The 20316-nt window shown below is 36.6% G+C and overlaps 1 protein-coding gene across 1 annotated transcript; it reads right to left on the reverse strand.

Moving 5' to 3' along the window:
* Positions 1 to 1107: 1107 nt before the first annotated feature.
* On the reverse strand, positions 1108 to 5368 carry LOC132626305 (protein ETHYLENE INSENSITIVE 3-like). The gene is made up of 2 exons (XM_060341127.1): positions 5189 to 5368; positions 1108 to 3602 (listed from the first exon to the last, which is right to left on the reverse strand). Exon 2 carries the CDS (start codon positions 3476 to 3478, stop codon positions 1646 to 1648), a length of 1833 nt encoding a protein of 610 aa, XP_060197110.1. The 5' UTR covers positions 3479 to 3602; positions 5189 to 5368; the 3' UTR covers positions 1108 to 1645.
* Positions 5369 to 20316: the final 14948 nt, after the last annotated feature.

A 20316-nucleotide genomic window follows, 5' to 3' on the forward strand; every position in this document is an offset into this window, starting at 1 on the left:
CACCGTTAGTTCTTGAAGATTTCTCAAATTTTATTCAGATTGGATTTAAGAAGAATGTGAGAAACTTCATTTATATAGAGATTACCTAGTTATTGTATTCTAGGGATTAGGTTACCATTTTAAGATGCAAGTAATCAACTAATTCTACCTAATTAAGGCATGCAAATTACTCTTAAAGACAAAGTCTATTTTGCTATTTTGACTAGTAAAGCCCTCTGGTTCTTTCCTCGAACAAAATGATCCAAGGTTGAGCTCACAAAAAATACTAAGTAATTTGTGGCAATCACCTTATCTTCTTTACAGTAAAATAGCTTTTATACTCCTTTCTTAAATCTCCCCTTTTGTTTTGTGATAGCCAGTTAATTTCATCTATTAACTCCTTTAGATTGTGGTTTTAGAGTTCGCACGTGCCTTGATTATTTCACCAGATACATGCACCTTCTAATAAAAGTATCAAATAATTCCATCCACCAAGTTGATTTTGATATTATTGATTTCAGTATCAAAGCTCTTGCACGGACCTTGACTACCTTACAAAGTACATGCTATCTTCTACTAATAGTATCAAAAAACTATGCCCACCATTCGGATTTTGAAATTATTGATTTTGGTGACAAAGCTTTTCCACATACCTCGACTACCTTACCAAATACATGCTACCTTCCACTAATAAAAGTATCGACTAACTCTATCCACCGAGCTGATCTTAAAACTATTGGTTTTTATCTTTCTTTTGCAGGGCCCTCTTATTTGTATATTTCTTGATATTTTTGAGATTATTGATTTTATCTTCTCTTGTGGGGCCTTCTTATTTGCATATTTCTTGATGTTTCTGTGTCTGCAGTGTGGGGAGGGGGCGGCGGGGGATTAAGGACTGGTTATCCTGGAAGAAGTGGTCATTTGCAAATAATATGTGATGGATATTCTATAGCACATTAGAAAGAACATATAAAGAAACAATCCACAAAGACTGACAAATTTGACCAGATACAAAAAAACTCTACTACTACTGTATAGCACAAACCAAACAATAATTTATGAAATCATCAAAATCAAATTACACTGAAACATATTTGAAGATAAGAGGACAAAGCAAAATAGATCATGTAGTAGAACGCATTATTCCTAAATCACAGCCTTGTTGCTAAAAACATATCACACAACCATGACAACAGTACTTAACAAGAAGACCTACACCTGCAGAGCACTGTAATAGTTTATACTTGGCATAGCCAGGACCAGCCATAGGAACAAAAGAGTTGACAAGTCTCCGAACCACCGATGAAGTACAGTTATTCAAGAAACGTTAAACACATCGATTATCGGATAAAGCTAACCTATACAGAATTATACGAAAACAAAACAACAGCTACCTTATTTAAAAAGTTCTATAAGTTCTTTCTAACCAGCATGGCGAATATCCGAGGACGTCTCTTACTCCTTGTTTATTACACCATGCAGAACCCTCCAACCTCTACAACTACACGGTAAACAGAAAAACCAAACTGAGAGAACTGTAGGCAATTCAAATCCACCTGATTAGGGCAGATCAATTATGTGTGTAGATCTTCCCTCTTGAAAACAAGTGATATCCATGTGCACAAAGTCTTTGGCTACTTGATGTACATTTGAGGCAATCTCCTTGTTAGTACCAAACCGGAACATCTTGCTTCGGCAAGCTATCATGTGAGATCCCAGAAAGACCTTCAGAGTAATCGGTGGATTGTAAATTGAATGAAGACCCGAACATGAAATGGAAATTGTCATTAGAGCCTGCATTGAACGGTGAAGTTAAAGCCTTGCTCTGATCAAACCGATCTCCTTGCGCGAACACGGAATTATGATTAGCAGAAATGTTGGAGTCCCCAAAGACATTTCCCTCCAACACAATTCCTTGGCTTTGTAGGTAATTGTTCTGTTGAACACTAGGTTGTTGACGAGGCTGCTCAACATTCCCCACCATTGAGCTTTTATTTCCTTGTACGTTACTATCATAGAACGACATAAGGTCATTGATCATCCTGTGCCCCTCTTCAGGAACCCCAAGTCCTGATAGATCGAAGGACGGTGGAGCTGGGTTAACCGCCAGAGAAGCCGGCTTTGGTTGAACATATTGTTGCGGGAAAACCGGCTTGACTTCATCCACGTGAAAGTTTGAAACTCCAAATTGCGAAGGATTTCTGTAAGGGCAACTTAACTGATGATTGTCTCTAGTGGATCTGTCCGGAAATCCATGGTGAAGCTCACTATGCGGACATTGAAGACACTCACAAGCATATATCTTCTGATCCATCAAAAAAGTCAGGTCATCAGCCGGCTTTCTCTTCCGAGTGAAATCTAAGTTGGCAATAATTTCATCCTTGATTGGATGAGATTGCTGTTGCAGAGGTAGCCTCTCCTTGAACATATCGACATTAGCATTCAGCAAACCTAGATGGTTTGGTTTTTGCTCTTGAGCATCAAAGTTAATAGGGTCATCAACGGCACCTTCAACATCATACTCGCTGCTGTCATTCATAGTGAAAGTTCCACTACCGCCAGCAGAGGACAAAGGCGGACAGCGATCAGGATAAAGTTCTCGAGCCAAGACTTCCTCCTGATTGATGATGGCAAGCCAAGTTGCACTTTCCTTCGCCGTCATCTTGTCCTGCAAGCACTTTGATTGCCTTACCAGCTTGCGAATCTTAGCAATATCAGGGGACATATGCTTGATCACTGCTGTGAGAACACCAACCTTCCAGGCCTTCTTCAGATCATGAGGCTTCTTATAAGGCGGAGGACCTTGATCCTTCGGAAGTCCCAATTGAGGCCACCAATCCTCCAGTCCATTAGGCCACCATGGAGGTGCAACGCCTTTCTCCAATGGGAATCGCCTCTGAGGAGGATCACAATGTTGCATTAAAGCTGACAATAAAGAACCAAGAGTGGTATCTTGAAGCTCCTGCAAGGTGTGAGGGGTCGGACCAATCGGATTAGATCCCTCGTTCTTGCCAGGGATGGCGTTATCAGCTTGGTACTTCGCTATGGCGGCAGGCCCGTTGCGATCGAACCTGACCTTATCCTTCCACCACTCCCTTAGATTATCGGAAGCCCCGGTCACCGGTTTGCCTTTCTCAGGGATAATTCCGTAAACGAAACCCTGAGCTTTACATACTTCCATCATCTTCAACATGTACTTCAAGATCCCATCTTGTGCCCTCGACATCTTCTTCCTCCTTGCTTGCTCCTGAGACTGGCGTTGTTTGACCGAGTCAACACCTTCCTTGCCCTTACTACTCATTTCTTTAAGCCTTTTAAGCTTCATTTTATCCCTCCACATCCTCCTCTCCAACTCATCAACTTCAATCTCTTCATCACTATAATCATCGTCCATCAACGGCTCCGGATCACCCTGTGGAGCAGCGGCTTCCACCTCCTTTAGCGGAGTGGGGAAGAAATCGAGATCACCACAAAACCCCATCTCTTCAAACATCATCATCTTGGCAAAAAGGCAGCAATCTTTAAGAAACAAAATGGGATTTAACACCTATTCCCTTCACATAAATTGGGAGATAGGCCCAAAGATATTGTTTAGTTGGTCAAATAGATAATGACCTTCCCTCCTGCAAATACAAATAGAAGGAAAATAAGAACCATTTAAATTGATTACATATAGCAACAACCAAAGGCTATTTTAATTCAAATAAAAAAGCCAATAAATCAAGTCATTTAGTCAAGATAATTAGTGAAACATCAATATCAAAAGCACCTACTAAATTTTGTATAGCTGAATCACAAAAGAAAAAAGAAAAAAAAGTAATAAGACATGTGAAGATCACAACAAACACATGGAGCTCAACTAAAAGCTAAGAAAGAAAAAAAGTGGCCCTTTTGGCAGAGATAGTTAGTAGTGACATCCGTGATAAAGCACTTTCTTCAAAAAAAAGAAGACTAGATTTGTACATATCACTTGTAAAAAAAAACCAAGATCATCTTAGGGGGGAAAAAATGAAAAAAAAAAAAAGGGATCTTTACTTCATTTTAACAGAACTCATTTCTAGCAAAATTTGACAAATATCTAGATCTGAAATATTTATATATAAAAAAAAATTAAAAAAAATAAAGGAGGAGGAGGATTTCTTAAAACCGTTGTAACTGACACACGCAACTATCTGGTGCCAGAAAACTGAAGAAACCATAAAACTCATTTCATATGTTAGATTTATCACTTAATGTACAAAAAAACAAATTCAATTAAAACAATTCACCCCAAAAAAAAAAAAAAAATCCAATCTTGAAACAAAGCTCCAACTTTATACTGAAACACAAGGCCAAAAATAGGACTCATTTCATATGTTAGATTTATCACTTGATGTAAAAAAATAAAATTGAACCAAAATAATTTACCCCAAAAAAAAGAATAAAAATCCAGTCTTGAAACAAAACCTCCATTTTTTAACTGTAACACAAGGCCAAACATATAACAGAAAAAGCTATGCAGCAAAACCAAGATCAAAAAATGAAGTCAAACAGAATCTCACATATCAATTCACAATTTTTTTTTTTAAAAAAAAAAGAATAGAAAAGCAAAAAGAATCAATCTTGAAACAAAAGCTCCAATTTTTACTTAAACACAAGGCTAAACATATAACAGAAAAAGTTATTCAGCAAAACCAAGATCAAAAAATGAAGTCAAACAAAATCTCAGAAGACAAAAATCAAGAAAAAAAAAAAACTCAACTAAAACAATTCACCAAAAAGAAAAGGAAAAAAAAAAAACAGAAAATCCAATCTTGAAATAAAACCTCCATTTTTTACAGAAACACAAGGCTGAACATATAACATAAAAATTTATTCAGCAAAACCAAGATAAAAAGTGAAGTCAAACAAAATCTCACATATCAATTTACAATTAAAAAAAAAAAAGCAGAAAAATCCAATCTTGAAACAAAACCTCCAATTTTTACTAAAACACAAGGCTAAACATATACCAAGATAAAAAAAAATGAAAAAAAAAATCCAATCTTGAAACAAAACCACAAATTTTTACTTAAGCACAAGGCTAAACATATAACATAAAAAGTTAATAGCAAGACCAAGATCAAAAAATGAATACAAAAATCAAGAAAACTAAAATGAGACTGAATAAAAATCTCAAAAAAACTATCTTTACAAATGAGAAAAGCAAGAACAAGAACAAGATGAATACCTCAAAGGAGTTTTTTTTTTCTTTTTTTGGTTGCAAAAGTCTATTCAACTATTGTTCTCTATTATGAGAATAATTGACCCTTCAAGAGTATAGAAGGGAAAGAGAGAGGGAGGGACAAAACAAGAGAGAACAAATGGAAGTTATAGTACTAATATAGTATTTTATTAAATAGTACTTTATTAAACATTGAAATGAATATTATTTGTTGTGGCGGTGGTGATATATTGGAGATAGGTGAAAGGTGTCATTTCATTTCTTTTTTTTGGCTAAAATAAAAGCTAAACCAAATGAACTTTTCTTTATTTTTTATTTTTTATTTGTTTTGCTTCTTTTGAGTTTATTATATTATGAGCCTTTGAGGGTCCCTTGGGATGAGAGAGGATGATTAGAAAGGGTATGCATTATTATAAGGATACGTAGAAATATGGTTACTATTAGTATTTTGCTAAGTTTTAGTGTATTTTGAATAGAAGAAGGACTTTAGGTATTACATGTATTGATTATGGAAATAATCTTTTCGGATGTGCGAGATAAGAATATATATGTCCAAATATATTTTATATGGTTACGTGTATTATTTTGCTATGTTTTAGTATTTTTATACGTATCAATATTTGAAGAAAGACTTCAGAGATCGCGCCCAAAAATAGTATGTCTAATCTGAAGATAGTTTTTCTTGATGCTTGAGATCCAAGAGGTTTTCCTTATTGAAAATGTATTTTGAGCCTTTGAGAGGGAAGAATTTTACAAAAGGGTATGTATCTTTTATAAGGATATTGCAAATATTTCGGTTACCTTTAGTAATTTGTTAAGTTTAAATAGTGTATTTAGAATAACTCGTACAGTATTTAGGAGAAGAACTTTAGGGATTACATGTGTTGATCATGGAAATAATTTTGTTTGAATATCAGAGGTAACAACATGTGTAAATATTTTAGATAGTTGCGTGTAATATTTTGCTAAGTTAACTTCAGAGATCGCGTCAAAAGCAGTGTATCTGATGTGAAGACAACAAGTGGAAGTTATAGTACTAATATAGTGTTTTATTACATGGAAATGAATTTTAGTGTATTTTGAAACTACTTGTATTTTGACACATACTTGTATTTGGAGAAAAACTTCAGGAGTCGCATTAAAACAGTATATCTGATTATGAAGACAATCTTTTTGTATGCGCAAGATTGATCCAACGATTTTCCCTATTGAGAATGTAGTTTGAGCCTTTGAGAGGGGAGGATTTATGGTTATTTTATTTTATTTTGGTAGTTCGATCGTGGAAGTTTGGTAGTTCGATCGTGGAATTTCTTTGTTTCTGTATTTCTGTAGTATGAGTATGTGACTTGTTATAATTGATCCTAAGATAACGGAATGCGTCGAGCGACAAACAAGACAACTATATTTTGGCTTTTCCCTCCATGAGATGAGCCCAGTGCATTGGACCGATGGATAAGAGAAATAAGCTAACCTAAAAAATTTACAAAAAGGTACGTATTTTTCATAATGATATGTGTAAATATTTCATATGGTTACTTTTAGTATTTTGTTAAGTTTAAATTGATGTATGTTGAAAGCTCGTACTAATATTTAGGAGAAGAACATTATGGATCACATGTATTGATCGTGGAAATACTATTTTTTGATGTCCGAGATAAGGATATATGCAAAGATTTTATATGGTTATGTGTAGTATTTTGCTAAATTTTAGTGTATTTTAACATGTATCAATATTTCGACAAAAAAAATTCAACGGTCGCACAAAAAACAGCATGTCTGATTGTGAAGACAATCTTTTGATAAAATGTCTTCGTCTTCTGTTGAGCTAAACAAAGAAGACAACACACACACAAATGAATTTCAGATAAAACCAAGTACAAACTGAGTTTTGTCCCTTTCTCATTCACGTTTGGGCCAAAAGAACATTTGGGCTGTTTTTATTTTAAAGGCCCACTGAGTCTCTGAGCAGCCCAAGATGCAAATATACACCACAGTTCTCATACACTCTACCACACCCTATAAATGGAACTTGTATAGGACAAAAGTTTGTCACACATTATTTTTTTTACATTCCTTGTAATATTGATAATTTACAGCATTAGTCCCTAGTTTAGCAATTATAAAATAACATAGCTTGTACACAGTTTAGACAGAGAAATATAATTTACAAGAGGAATTCCTAAATTTGTTTCTTTGTTCTTAATTTCTCTCAATTCCTTCATGGTATCAGAGCAGGTCTAATCCAGATCTGTTTTTTTTTTTTCTTTTTCATCATCTGTTTTTTTTCTTCATCTTCTCTTCCAAATCAGCAGTATGTCAGGAAACATTGGAACTACTGAACAGTCCAGTGTAGCCATTGAAAAAACACCTTCTGATGTTGTTCCAATCAATCATCCTCATTATTTGAATGCATCGGATTCACCTGGAATGAATCTTTTGAATGTTAGTTTTGATGGCACTAGTTATGGAAATTGGAAGAGAGGAATACTCATCTCACTCTCTGCTAAAAACAAACTATGCTTTATAAATGATAAATCAGAAATTCCCAAAGAGGACTACAAGAAAACAAACCACACCATCGGTAATTGCTACAAGTTAATAGGTTATCCAGAAGGCTACAAATTTACAAACAAGCCAAAGAAACCTATGGGAAATGCTAGGGTGAATGCAGTGAATGCAGTAGAGGAAACCAGTGGAGGAAATGTCCACAGTTTCCAGAGAAATAACACTGAAATTCCTGAAGGACAAGCCCCTAAAGTGAAAGGAATGAACAAGCATTCTGCATTCAACATCAACAACTTCACAAAGGACCAGTGCCAGCAACTAATTGACATGTTCACTTCAGTACAAAATGGAACTGGTTCCCAGGAACAACACACTGCAAACATGGCTGGTATATCTAAATTTTTTGCAGCCTACACTTCTTCTATCAAAAGGTTTCAGACAAGCCCCTGGATAATTGATACTGGGGCTTCACACCACATGACTTTTGATAAATCCCTATTTCATTCTTTTAAATTACTCCCTCACCCTGTTTCTGTAACTTTGCCTAACTCTTATAAGGTAAATGTTCATTATACATGAGACATTGTTTTATCAGAACACATTACGCTAACTAATGTGTTCTATGTCCCTTCTTTTAAACATAATTTATTTTCTGTCAGTCAATTTGTTGAAGAAACTGAGCTTGAAATTATTTTTCTAAAAAGGGGTGTTTCATACAGGGCCATACAATTCAGAGGAAGCATATTTTTGGTGAAGCTGTTGGAGGTCTGTTCCTGCTGAAAGGTCACACATCTGCAGCCATTTCTACATCCAGCCTTCTTCACCCTTTAGAGAACAAAGTTATTAATTCTAGTTCTTTTAGTTCTATTTCTCCTGTAGCTTCTAAGGTTCAATCAGTTTCTTCCATACCCAGTACTTGTTCAAACCCTTGTAATCCTTCTTTCATGAATGAAATGAATTGCAATTCAGAGAATTCTGTTTCTAGCAAACTTTGGCACTTTCGACTTGGACATCTGCCTTACATTTCTATGAAAAGGATACTTGGTGATTCTATACAACAACCTAAAATATTTGATTTTCCTTGCGATATTTTCCCCATGGAAACCAAGTTGTCTTTCCCAAACAGTAGAATTTCATCACAAGCATGTTTTGACATGATACACATAGACACATGGGGACCCTATAAGACTCAAACCTATAAAGGAGAAAAGTACTTCCTGACCATTGTTGATGATTTTCTAGAACAACTTGGACATATTTACTGTCTAGCAAGTCCAATGCCTTTCCAGTTCTTAAGTCCTACTTGGCATATGTAGAAAGGCAGTTTGGGAAGAAAGTTAAGGTGGTAAGTTCTGATAATGCTTATGAACTGGGTTCTGGACAGTTGCCTAGTGACTTTTTCTCTACACAAGGTATTATCCATCAAACCACATGTGTGGCCACCCCTCAACAGAATGGGGTGGCTGAGAGGAAGCACAGACACCTTCTTGAAGTATGTAGAGCACTTATGTACCAATCCCATTTGAAACCGAGGTATTGGGGGGAGGCTTTACTCACAGCTACTCACATTATAAACTTAATTCCTACCAAAGTGCTACAGAACATGACACCCTATGAAAATTTTTTTCAGAAAACACCTTCTTATTCCCATTTGAAAACATTTGGTTGTCTTTGTTTTGTATCAACTCTATCTGCGAATAGAGACAAGATGAGTCCTAGGGCCATTCCTGGAGTGTTTTTGGGTTATCCTTTTGGAAAAAGGGGATACAAAGTCCTTAATCTCATTAACAAACAAGTCATAGTGAGTAGAGATGTAAGATTTTATGAGTCAATTTTCCCATTTGCACACGATGTTCTTATGTCTCAGCTCTTTCCAGGATCCTTCAAAATGGATGTAGGTACTGGTCCTAGAAGTATAGATGAGTCTGGTCTTTCTCCTATTCCTCCACCTGCTACAAGTCTTTCACCTACACCACACTCTGATCCTATATCTTCTCCTCCCTCTCACACACCTTACAGTATTCCCCCTCAACCAAGTGTCTCACCACAGCCTTTACCTAGCCCATGTAATTCTTCTCCTAATGTCATTCCTACACCTATCCCTAATGTGAATGTGTTGCCAGCAGAAGCAGGCCTGCGCAGAACAACCAGAAGGTCTGTTTTTCCCTCTCACTTATCTGATTTTATATGTGATACTGCTCTTTCAGTTATTTCTCATACTTTTTCCATTCCTCCTTTACATTATTTTTCTTTTGCTTGCTTAAGCACACAAAATCAACAACTTTTACATTCCATTGAACAAATCAGAGAACCCCGCACTTACCAAAAGGCTGCTTGTGATCTTGGGTGGTCTCTTGCAATGGCCAATGAGCTCAGTGCTTTGATTTCCAATTCTACTTGGGATGAAGTGATTCTTCCACCAGACAAAAAACCTTTACCCTGCAAATGGGTTTATAAGGTAAAGCTTAAGTCAAATGGTGAATTGGAAAGGCTAAAAGCTTGTCTAGTTGTGCGGGGTGACATACAACGTGAAGGTATTGACTATACAGAGACGTACTCACCTGTTGTAAAGCTGACCACCATACGATGCATTCTTGTTGTAGCTGTAAAGAAATCTTGTCCTCTCTACCAGCTCGATGTGAATAATGCCTTTTTACATGGTGACTTGGACGAGGAAGTCTATATGCGATTTCCGCCGGGACTATCTCCACCTTCTCCATCACATGTTTGCCGATTGCGCAAATCCCTTTATGGGCTCAAACAGGCTTCGCGCCAATGGTATTCGAAGTTGTCATCAACACTGGGTACACGAGGCTTCAGTCCTTATTTGAACGACTACTCCCTTTTCCACAAATCATCTCCAGATTCTGTCACTATACGTGCAGTATATGTTGACGACATTCTTCTCACTGGCAACAATCAACAGGAAATTAGTGATTTAAAACGTTTTCTTGATGATGAGTTTCGCATAAATGATTTGGGTATTGCAAGTTATTTTTTGGGTATGGAAATCGTACCTCTTCCAGATGGACTGATCGTGACACAAAGAAAATTTGCCATGGATTTGCTTAAGGAATACCCAGATCTTCCTTCCCGTCTTGCTTCTACTCCTATGGATCCCACTGTCAAAATATCCATTGATTCCGGTGAACCTTTACCAGATCCAACTGTATATCGTCGTCTACTGGGTCAGCTCAATTTCCTTACACATACTCGTCCTGACCTTGCCTTCGCCGTTCAATCTCTCAGCCAATACATGCAACGACCATGTTCCGGTCACCTTCAAGCAGCTTTTCACACTCTCCGATACTTGCAAAAAGATCCAAGTTTGGGTCTTTTTATGAACACTGACCCATCGCTTCAAGTTCTTGGTTTTTGTGACGCCAATTGGGCCTCGTGTCCCGATTCTCGGCGTTCCGTCGGCGGGTATTACATCAGCCTTGGAAATTCTCCGGTGTCTTGGAAATCCAAGAAGCAACCGGTGGTCTCACTTTCTTCCGCTGAATCTGAGTATCGATCTATGCGTCGGCTAGTCGGAGAAATCTCGTGGTTGGTTCGACTTCTCTCAGATCTTGATGTTTCTCCTTCCCTTCCAGTTTCCCTTCATTGTGATAACAGATCCGCCATCCACATAGAAAAAATCCCGTTTTTCACGAACGAACCAAGCATATCGAGCTTGATTGCCATTTCGTTCGTGAAAAGCTGCTTGGTGGCCTTATTTCCCTTTCTTTCATACCATCCTCCTCACAAATAGCTGATCTTTTCACCAAGGCTTTGGCTGGTCCTCTTCATAGACATTTCTTGCCAACTTGAGGGGGGATGATATGCACGAGATACAGGGGTTTTCCATAATCTATTCTTGAACTACTTGTATAAGTTTATAGTAGGAAAACTTTAGGGATTACATGCACTAATCGTGGAAAAAATCTTTCTTGATGTGCGCAAGATAACAAAATGCACATTATATGTTTACATGTAGTATTTTTTTTAAAACGAATATCTATCGTCGCGTACCAGTATTGCAAGAACGACTTCAAGGATTAAGCCAAAAACATTATGTTTGATCGTAAGATGAATTTTCTTGACGAACGAGATAAGAATATGATTACGTTTCATACTTTGCTTAGTTTTATTGTATTTACCAATTACCGAATACTTAAAATTGTACTAGTTGGATACGAAACATGAAGGTGAATAAATGTTGTAACATAGAATAAGAAGGAACAAATTAAACCCAACTACGCTATAGGAACTCAGTAATGAAGGATAGCTATCATTACTTACAACGTTAAAGAGAGGTAGATGCATTTGTTGAGTGTATTTAATAGAGAATAAGAGAAGTTAATATTCTGAGTTAGGAAATTGTGTTTATTTCCGTGGGAAACAGTGAGAAAATCTACATCAGTTGGTGTCCTAATTGGAGTGTTTTCTAATTAAGTGTGCGTGCAAGTGTTTGGAATGATAAATTGCTGGCGTCAGTGTTAACATTTTTTTTGTTATGGTAGTGGTGGCAAGCGGTGCGGTGCAGTTACAAGGCAAATTCTCGCAAACCCGCAATGACTTCAACCCTCCCCGCCTCGCCTCGCATGGCATAATTTGATATTTAAAAAAAAAAAAAAAACTTTTGAGAATAAATTAGCATCACTGATGCATAATTTAAAAAAAAAAATGAAATTGCTCTTCTATTTACCAAAATAGAAGTGCCCTTCAAACGTATTACAGAATAATACAAAAGGAAAAAAAGAAGAAGAAAAAAAAAACACTTGTTCTCGACTTACAAAATATATCTGCCACAAATTTGTCGCAAAAACACCAAATTAAATATGAAAACTCTAAGAGGCAAATAATCACTACAAATGAGTGCACTAATAGCAATTATGTTAGTTATATTGATTGAAGGGTCTGCAAAAGCTGTTGCAAAACTAGTGCCAAATTGGTGCAAAATATTTAAACCCGCCATGCACCTGCACCGCACTCGCATCGCCCCATTGTCATCCCTAGTTATGACGTTAGTAACATCAATGCTTATATTAATTATATTCAATAGATATATAATTTAGCTTAGCAGCGGAGTTATAGCTTCGCCACAGGTCCGACAATTAACCTAATAACTGTATACTCCCTCCATTTTAGTTTAACTGTCGTTTTAGCTTAAAAATTTGTCCCAAAATAATTATTACTTAGGAATTTTGGACTTAAATTGACAATTGTTTTCAATTATACCATTATCAGTACTTAACAATAATCAACATTTATTACATGAAAATGAATATTATTTGTTGTAGTTGTGATGATATATTGGGGATAGGTGAAAGGTGTCAACTCTTTTTTTTTTTTTTTTTTTTTTGTTAAAATGAAAGTCAAGCCAAATGAGCTTTTCCTTTGTTTTTTGCCACTTTTGCTTTTGTTTGAGTTTATTATATTTTGAGCCTTTGAGGGTGCTATAGGATGAGAGGGGATGATTACGAAAGGGTATGTATTTTTTTTATAAATATTAATTTTTCAACATGCATGTCGCACATATATGCTGAGTTACGTAACCCAAGATTTTGTAGAACAATATTAATATTATTAAAATAATCTTTGAGTAAATAATTATATATACAAGTTTTTGTGAATGATCAATATAATTGACATGAATGTTATATTCTTTTCTCTTTGACAGCTTTATCAACAAATACTCAGTCTTTTGTTCCTCAGATAAATTGTTACCTTTTAAAGAACTTGATTTTATTTTGTCAATATTATGTAATGAGAAGGTTTTATACAATAATGGAGTTACTGTTTGGATTATAAGTTAACCGTTTAGTGTTTGTTTTGAATGAACATTTAAAGTTTGTTGTTTATTTGGAACGATATCCATATTGATCATCCGTAATAATTTATATTTTATCTGATTGTAATATTTATATTATTTTTATAAAATATGTGCGTCCTACATGAATCGGCATATATGTGTAATGCACGTATCGAGAAACTAGTATGTAGAAATATGGTTACCATTAGTATTTTGCGAAGTGTTAGCGTATTTTGAATAGGGGAAGGACTTTAGGATTACATGCATTGATTGTGAAAATAATCTTTTTCATATATCTGAGGTAAGAATATATATATATATATATATATATTATATGTTTTTTTTAAACAAATTGTGCTCTAGCAGGCCAGGCCTGTTTGAACTTTTTATTAATAAATGAATAATGTAAAAAACAGTCTATTATAGCATGTCTATAATATGAGCTAGCTAATATCAAAAAAATAAGAAACTGTCCTCCAGTTCTATCCTGTATGCCTAAGCTAGTATGCCCTTTGTGATCCTGATGAGTCAGCTTTGATGATAGTCCAAATCTGTGCACACACCATATGATTATCCATACATGTAGTATCATTGTTGATTGTAAAGCTGCTGAATCCTCCTTGTTCTAATCCTCAGTTGAGGAAGTTGTGATTTGTCCATATTGAGAATTCTTCTTCCTTCTGATGGCATGAGTATAAAGTCATGTACTTTGATCTCTGCATGATCCAAAGCTTGATTTGCTAGAAAGCCTGCCAACTTGTTGCCTTCCCTGAAAATATGATTGATCTGCACCTGTACTGTTCTCATGTCCTGTTTGATCTCTTCAATCTGATTTCTCAGTTCCCATGGAGTGGTCCATGTATCTTGTAAGATGTTTTGAAGGACAAGTGAATCAGTCTCCAGTTGAACCTGTTGAATGTTGTGTTCTTTGCAGAACTTCAGTGCCTGTTTTATAGCCTCAGCTTTAGCCTCCATGTTTGTTGCTATTCCCATTTGTTGTGCTTCTGCATAAACCAGATCCCCATTGCTATCTCTGATGCAGAATCCATATGAACTGATCCCGGGATTGCCTCTGCTTGCCCCATCTGTATTACATTTTAATCTCCCTGAAGGTGGCATTCTCCATAACACCTTAGCATAATAAACTTTTGGTTTATATCTACTAAGGTGCTGATGCATATTTTCCCAATCAACAGATAAATTCTGCAACCATAGGAATCTTTTCCTTGTCAGTTGGTGTATGATGTGTTGTACTTGTTGTTTCAGTCTGTAGAAGGTGACTGATCCTCCATGCTTAATGGAGTTTTTTCTTTTCCATAATGACCATATGATCACTGCTGGCATTGCTCTATAAATAGGTTGCAATTTTGGTTTTGTCTCAGCAGACCACCATGCCATGATCATTTGATGTAGACCAACTCCATCTGTGGGAATACCTGCACAAGAAGCAAAAAACTTTCATAACTTGACAGCTATGGAAGATGTTAGAAATAAGTGAGCTACAGTTTCCTCCTTATGCTCCTCACAGCACCAACATCTTGATGGTATATTGATTATCATCCTTTTTCAATATATCATCTGTAGAGATTCTCCCTTTCCACACTCTCCACATGAAAAAGCTTATCTTTATTGGCAACCCTTTCTCCCACATGAGCCTATAGCTGGTTTGTTTTCTCTCTCTGTGCCTGAGAAACTCCCATGCAGATTTAACTGAGAATTTGCCATTTGTTTCCAACATCCAACATGGTTCATCATCTTCTTCTCCATCTGGAACTTTGATATTATCCTTGATATGTTGAGCCAATTCCTGATCTAGAGTAACTGTTAACAGTTCCATGTTCCATTCACCATTCTTCACAAACTGTCTAACCTCTATCTCTTCTTCTCTAGCAGCATCAGGAGTGATATAATATAGTGCCCAAGCCTTGTCCAATTCTCATACCAGAAGCTCGAATTTCCATTTCTCAAATACCAAAATATCTGTGGCTCAACTGCATCTCTTATGATCACCATCTTCTTCTAAGTGTGAGATCCTCCTCTATCTACTGCCATAGTAGGATGCCATTTCTTGCAGTATTTGTTCAGCATGTAGCTACCCCATAAGCTTCTTCCACATCTAAAATTCCACCACAACTTAGCAAATAATGCATTGGATATATCAGTTAGTGATCTAAGACCAATCTTTCCTTTATCCTTTGGTAGACATAATTTGTCCCATGCCACCCAATGTTTGCTTTTCACCCCCACAGTATTGCTCCAAAAGAATTTGGCAAATATCTTGTGAAGCTGCTTTATCACCTTAGAAGGAGGGTTCATGGCTGACAGTAAATATACTGGCATGGTTTGCAACACATGATTAACCAGCACATATCTACCTCCAAAAGATAACAGTCTGTTTTGCCAAGACAGAATCCTTTTCACCACTTTTTTGATCAAATCCTCATAATATATCAGTTTCCTTCTTCCATAAAACACTGGACAACCTAAATATGTGAAAGGAAAGGATCCATTTCTCATATTAGTATGTCTTTTAATCTTGCTATTAACTCTGGCAGAAACCTTGTGATGAATATAGTAACAGCTTTTATCAGTATTGACCAGTTGTCCTGAAGCCTTCTCATACTTCCTCAACCTCTTCATCATTTTCTTTAATGAATATCCATCCCCAGAACAGAATAGGATTGTATCATCAGCATATGATAAATGATTGATTTGAGGACTCCATTTTGGCATTCCATAGCCTATGAAACTTGGCTTCTCATGCAGCTTATTCAGACTCTTTGTTAAGACCTCTGCTGCTGTGATGAACAATGTAGGAGAAAGTGGATCACCTCGCTTTACCCCCCTACTTGATCTGAAAAAACCATGACTTTAACCATTGATTAATATTGAATACCAGTTGTTTGAAAACAATCTCCATACCAAATCAATGAGAACCTCTCCAAATCCAAACTGTCTTAATACTTTAGTCAAAAAAATCCAACAAAGCCTATCATATGCCTTTGCCATGTCTAATTTGATGATCACATTAGTATGTTTAGCTCTCAAATTAATATCTCTGATGATCTCCTGTGCCAGTAATATATTTTCTGCAATGCTCCTTTCTTTCACAAATCCTGTCTGATTGTTAGAAATAATATTAGGAAGAACCTTTGTCAATCTATTTTGCAGTACTTTTGACAGTATCTTATTGGAGAATGAGCTGAGACTGATAGGCCTCATATCACTGAAATTATTAATCACCTCCTTCTTTGGCAATAAAACCAGGTTAGTATGTGTAATGAATTGTGGTATCTCAGATCTACAAAAGAAAGCTCTAACCGTTTGAAGCACATCCAACTTGATAATCTCCCAACACTTCTGATAAAAATGTCCTATGAATCCATCAGGCCCACTAGCACTGTCCCCATTGAGTGATAACATAGCCTCTTTTACCTCACTTTCAGATGGCAACTCCTCCATACTCTTTTGTCGTTCTTCAGTTATCAGCTTAGGAATATTTTTCAACAATGCATAATCCCCTCCTGAGTTTTCTTCACTAAACTGTCATTCAAAGAACCTGATTGCCTCAGAACCAATATCTACTTCATTTTCCAGCCATGTACCAGTTGGATCCTGTATTCTTTTCAAAGTTAATTTATTCCTCCTGCCCCTCACATATGAATGAAAGAATTTTGTATTTCTGTCTCCATCATTGAACCATTTCATACCAGCTTTCTGCTTCCAATACTCCTCCTCCAAATGTAAAAATCTGGTTAGTTCAGCCTTGCTTGATGTAACAACATTTTATTCACCCTTGACGCATTATTTTCAAACTGCAACTCTTTCACCTTTATAGTATCTTCAATAGTGGAAATCTGCTGAAATATATTCCCATATGTATTCCTGCTCCATTGAACCAGTGCTCTTTTAAGTTTCTTCAACTTGTGATCAAATACATAAAATGGATTTCCACAGAAGTCAGCAATCCAGTTCTCCTTTACCACCTCCATAAATCTATGATGATTTGTCCATAAGTTGAGAAACTTAAAAGATTTGACAATATGATGTGCATTGCTGTTACACTCAAGATGTAGTGGTGCATGATCAGAACCGTGTCTAATCATATGAGTCACTGTTGTGGATGGCATGATGTCTAGCACTTGCTGATTCACCAGTATTCTATCTAACCTTTTGAATATGAAATCTTCTTCAGTCCTCCCATTCCACCAGGTGAATTTGCTTCCAGTGAATCCTACATCAATCAAACCATAACTTTGTATACAGGTAGAAAAATCCAATGTCTCATTGGATGAGACTGGAAGACCACCTTGCTTCTCCTCATCAGACACTATGACATTAAAATCCCCTCCTATTATCCAAGGAAGGTCTTACTGATTTGCTAACTCCACCATAGCTTCCCACAACTCCTCTCTCTCCTCTCTATCACATTTAGCATAAACTACTGACACCAGCACTGATTGATTCAAGGATGAGTGATTTAGTTGCAAAGTAACTTGTTGTTCTGATTCAGATATAACTACACCAAGCCATTCATCTGTCCAAAAAATCCAAATCTTTCCTGAACAGTTCGCCTTGCTATTCTGAAAGCCTAACTTCCTTCTATACTCTTCAATAGCAAGAGGATCTTGAAAAGGTTCCATTAGACCTATGATAGAATAATGATGTCTCCTCTTTAGTTCAATTAGCCTCTCAAAAGATTTCTGAGTGTTAACAGACCTAATATTCCAAAATAAAGTTGTCTATCATTGAGAATTATTAGGTTTGTTCTTACTCCTTCTTGTTGAAACTCCTGCAGCTGGAATACTGGTGTTTCTGAAAGGTTTTTGTTTATTTGTTGCCTGCTTCAATTTCTGCACACTTCTAGGAGATAAATCTGCCTCATGTGCTATATCATCAATGTTTTGAGTTAAATCTTCCTCATCTTGGCTATTGAGATTAGCTAGGGCTTGTACCTCATCTTGCTTTCTATGATATGCACTCTCTACTTGTTCCACAGGCAAGCTGACAGAATTGTTACTCTCTGGTGGCCTTGTGACTTCTTTTCCTTCATTATCCTCCAATCCCTCATCTGATATAGGAGTCTCATCTTGATATGCATCCTCCTGCCGCACTTCACCTGATTTATCTTCTTCCAAACCTTTCTCCAAGTTTTTGTGGATTTAGGTGTCACCAGTTTCTTCTGAGTCATGTTCCTTCTCTTGTCTAAATGTAGTACTTGAGTTCACCTTAGACACCTATTGAGACAAAATCTCCCCTTTATCATTGAGTTGTTTACCAAAGTTCTTCTCAATCCATGCCTTTGCAGATATCCTATCCACCTGAATTGATTCTTCCATTTGCTTTTCCTTGACCTTATCATTAGTGTTTACAATTTGCTGCACTGTAACAATCTGATTAAAAACATCAGAAACATTTGCTTCTACCATCCTTCCATCTGAAGACTTCTGCATATCACTCAAATCTATTATATCCTCATTTGTGTTCTGCAGTGCTGCATATTGATTATTTTGCAGAGTTTGATTCTCCTTCGGTCTCCAAGAGTTTTCATCATATTTACCTCTATGAAAGTGCCTGTTATTCCTTTGTTTTCCTTTCTTCTCCTTGAATCCATCATTATCATTAACCTCTGCAGGTTGCACCTTGTCTACTGATTCCTTCCCTTTCATTGTGTTAGCATTAGGCCCTTTGTAATCATTAATCTCAGACCTGCTGTTTTTTGCATTATTTTGATCCTTATTCTTCCTTTGATCTTCCTTACTGTTTTCCTCCTGTTCTTTGTCTGAACTTTGTTCTTCATCCTTGGGATACAATTCTGGATGAATGACATAGCAATCTTGCTCATTATGCCCTTGAAGTTTGCAGTTTTTGCAGTACTTAGGAACATAATCATAATTGTTCTTTATCCATTTGTCCACAATCTCCCCAGTACTCTTCTTCTTCTTCTTCTTCATCCCTATATTGATTCTCTTTGGGAATTCTCCAAGCAAGTCTACTTTTACCTTCACTCTCGCACAACTTGGCCTGGTTTTATTGGCTGTGGCCATATCAACTTGTAAGGGCTTTTCAACAGCAGATGCTAGTGAAAAGACTGCTTCTTTCACAAAATAGTTTGGAGGTAATGATGGGAATGATATCCATGCAATTGCAATCTTCGTTTCCTCCTCTGGATCAAACCATGGATCCCATTTGAACGTACGCATGGGATAGGACCAGTTCTTATACGTAATGTAATATATGGGTTTGGACAATAAGGTCACGTAATCTTCTAAAGAAGAAGCACGTATTAGTACATACCTATTGCTCAACAAATCGATAATACACTCTCCTTTCAAACCACACTGCTTTGGAATTAAGGTTCTCAAATCTTTCACGTCAGGCCACCCATATGAGAATTTCCCAACGACAGCATATTATAATTTTTCCTTAATAATCATTTGCTCAATCTCCTCTTCATCCCATACTACTATGGGCTCTCCATGAAAATATGTGATCTTTTTCATGGGTAGTGTAGGACTATACGTAGTAGTAGAAGTTGTAGGATTAAGGGTTGTTGCATAAGTTTGGTTCGGTAAAAGGTGAATAGGTTGCGTAGGTGCTGTTGTATTAGCCTGGACAGCCAAAATGGGCGGCTGTCCAGTGGCCGGAAAGGCCATTATCGCCGTGAAAAGGTTGGAAACTATTAGGGTTTCGGCTAGGTTTAGGGTTTCGGCTTAGAAAGTGAGTTTTTTTGTTCTCCATCAGACGTACGTCGACCTATAATGGTCACAGAATGAGTTATATATTTTATATGGTTACTAGTGTGTTTTGATGCATTTTGACACACATTGGT

Source organism: Lycium barbarum, chromosome 2, assembly GCF_019175385.1.
Source record: "Lycium barbarum isolate Lr01 chromosome 2, ASM1917538v2, whole genome shotgun sequence".
NCBI lineage: Eukaryota > Viridiplantae > Streptophyta > Magnoliopsida > Solanales > Solanaceae > Lycium > Lycium barbarum.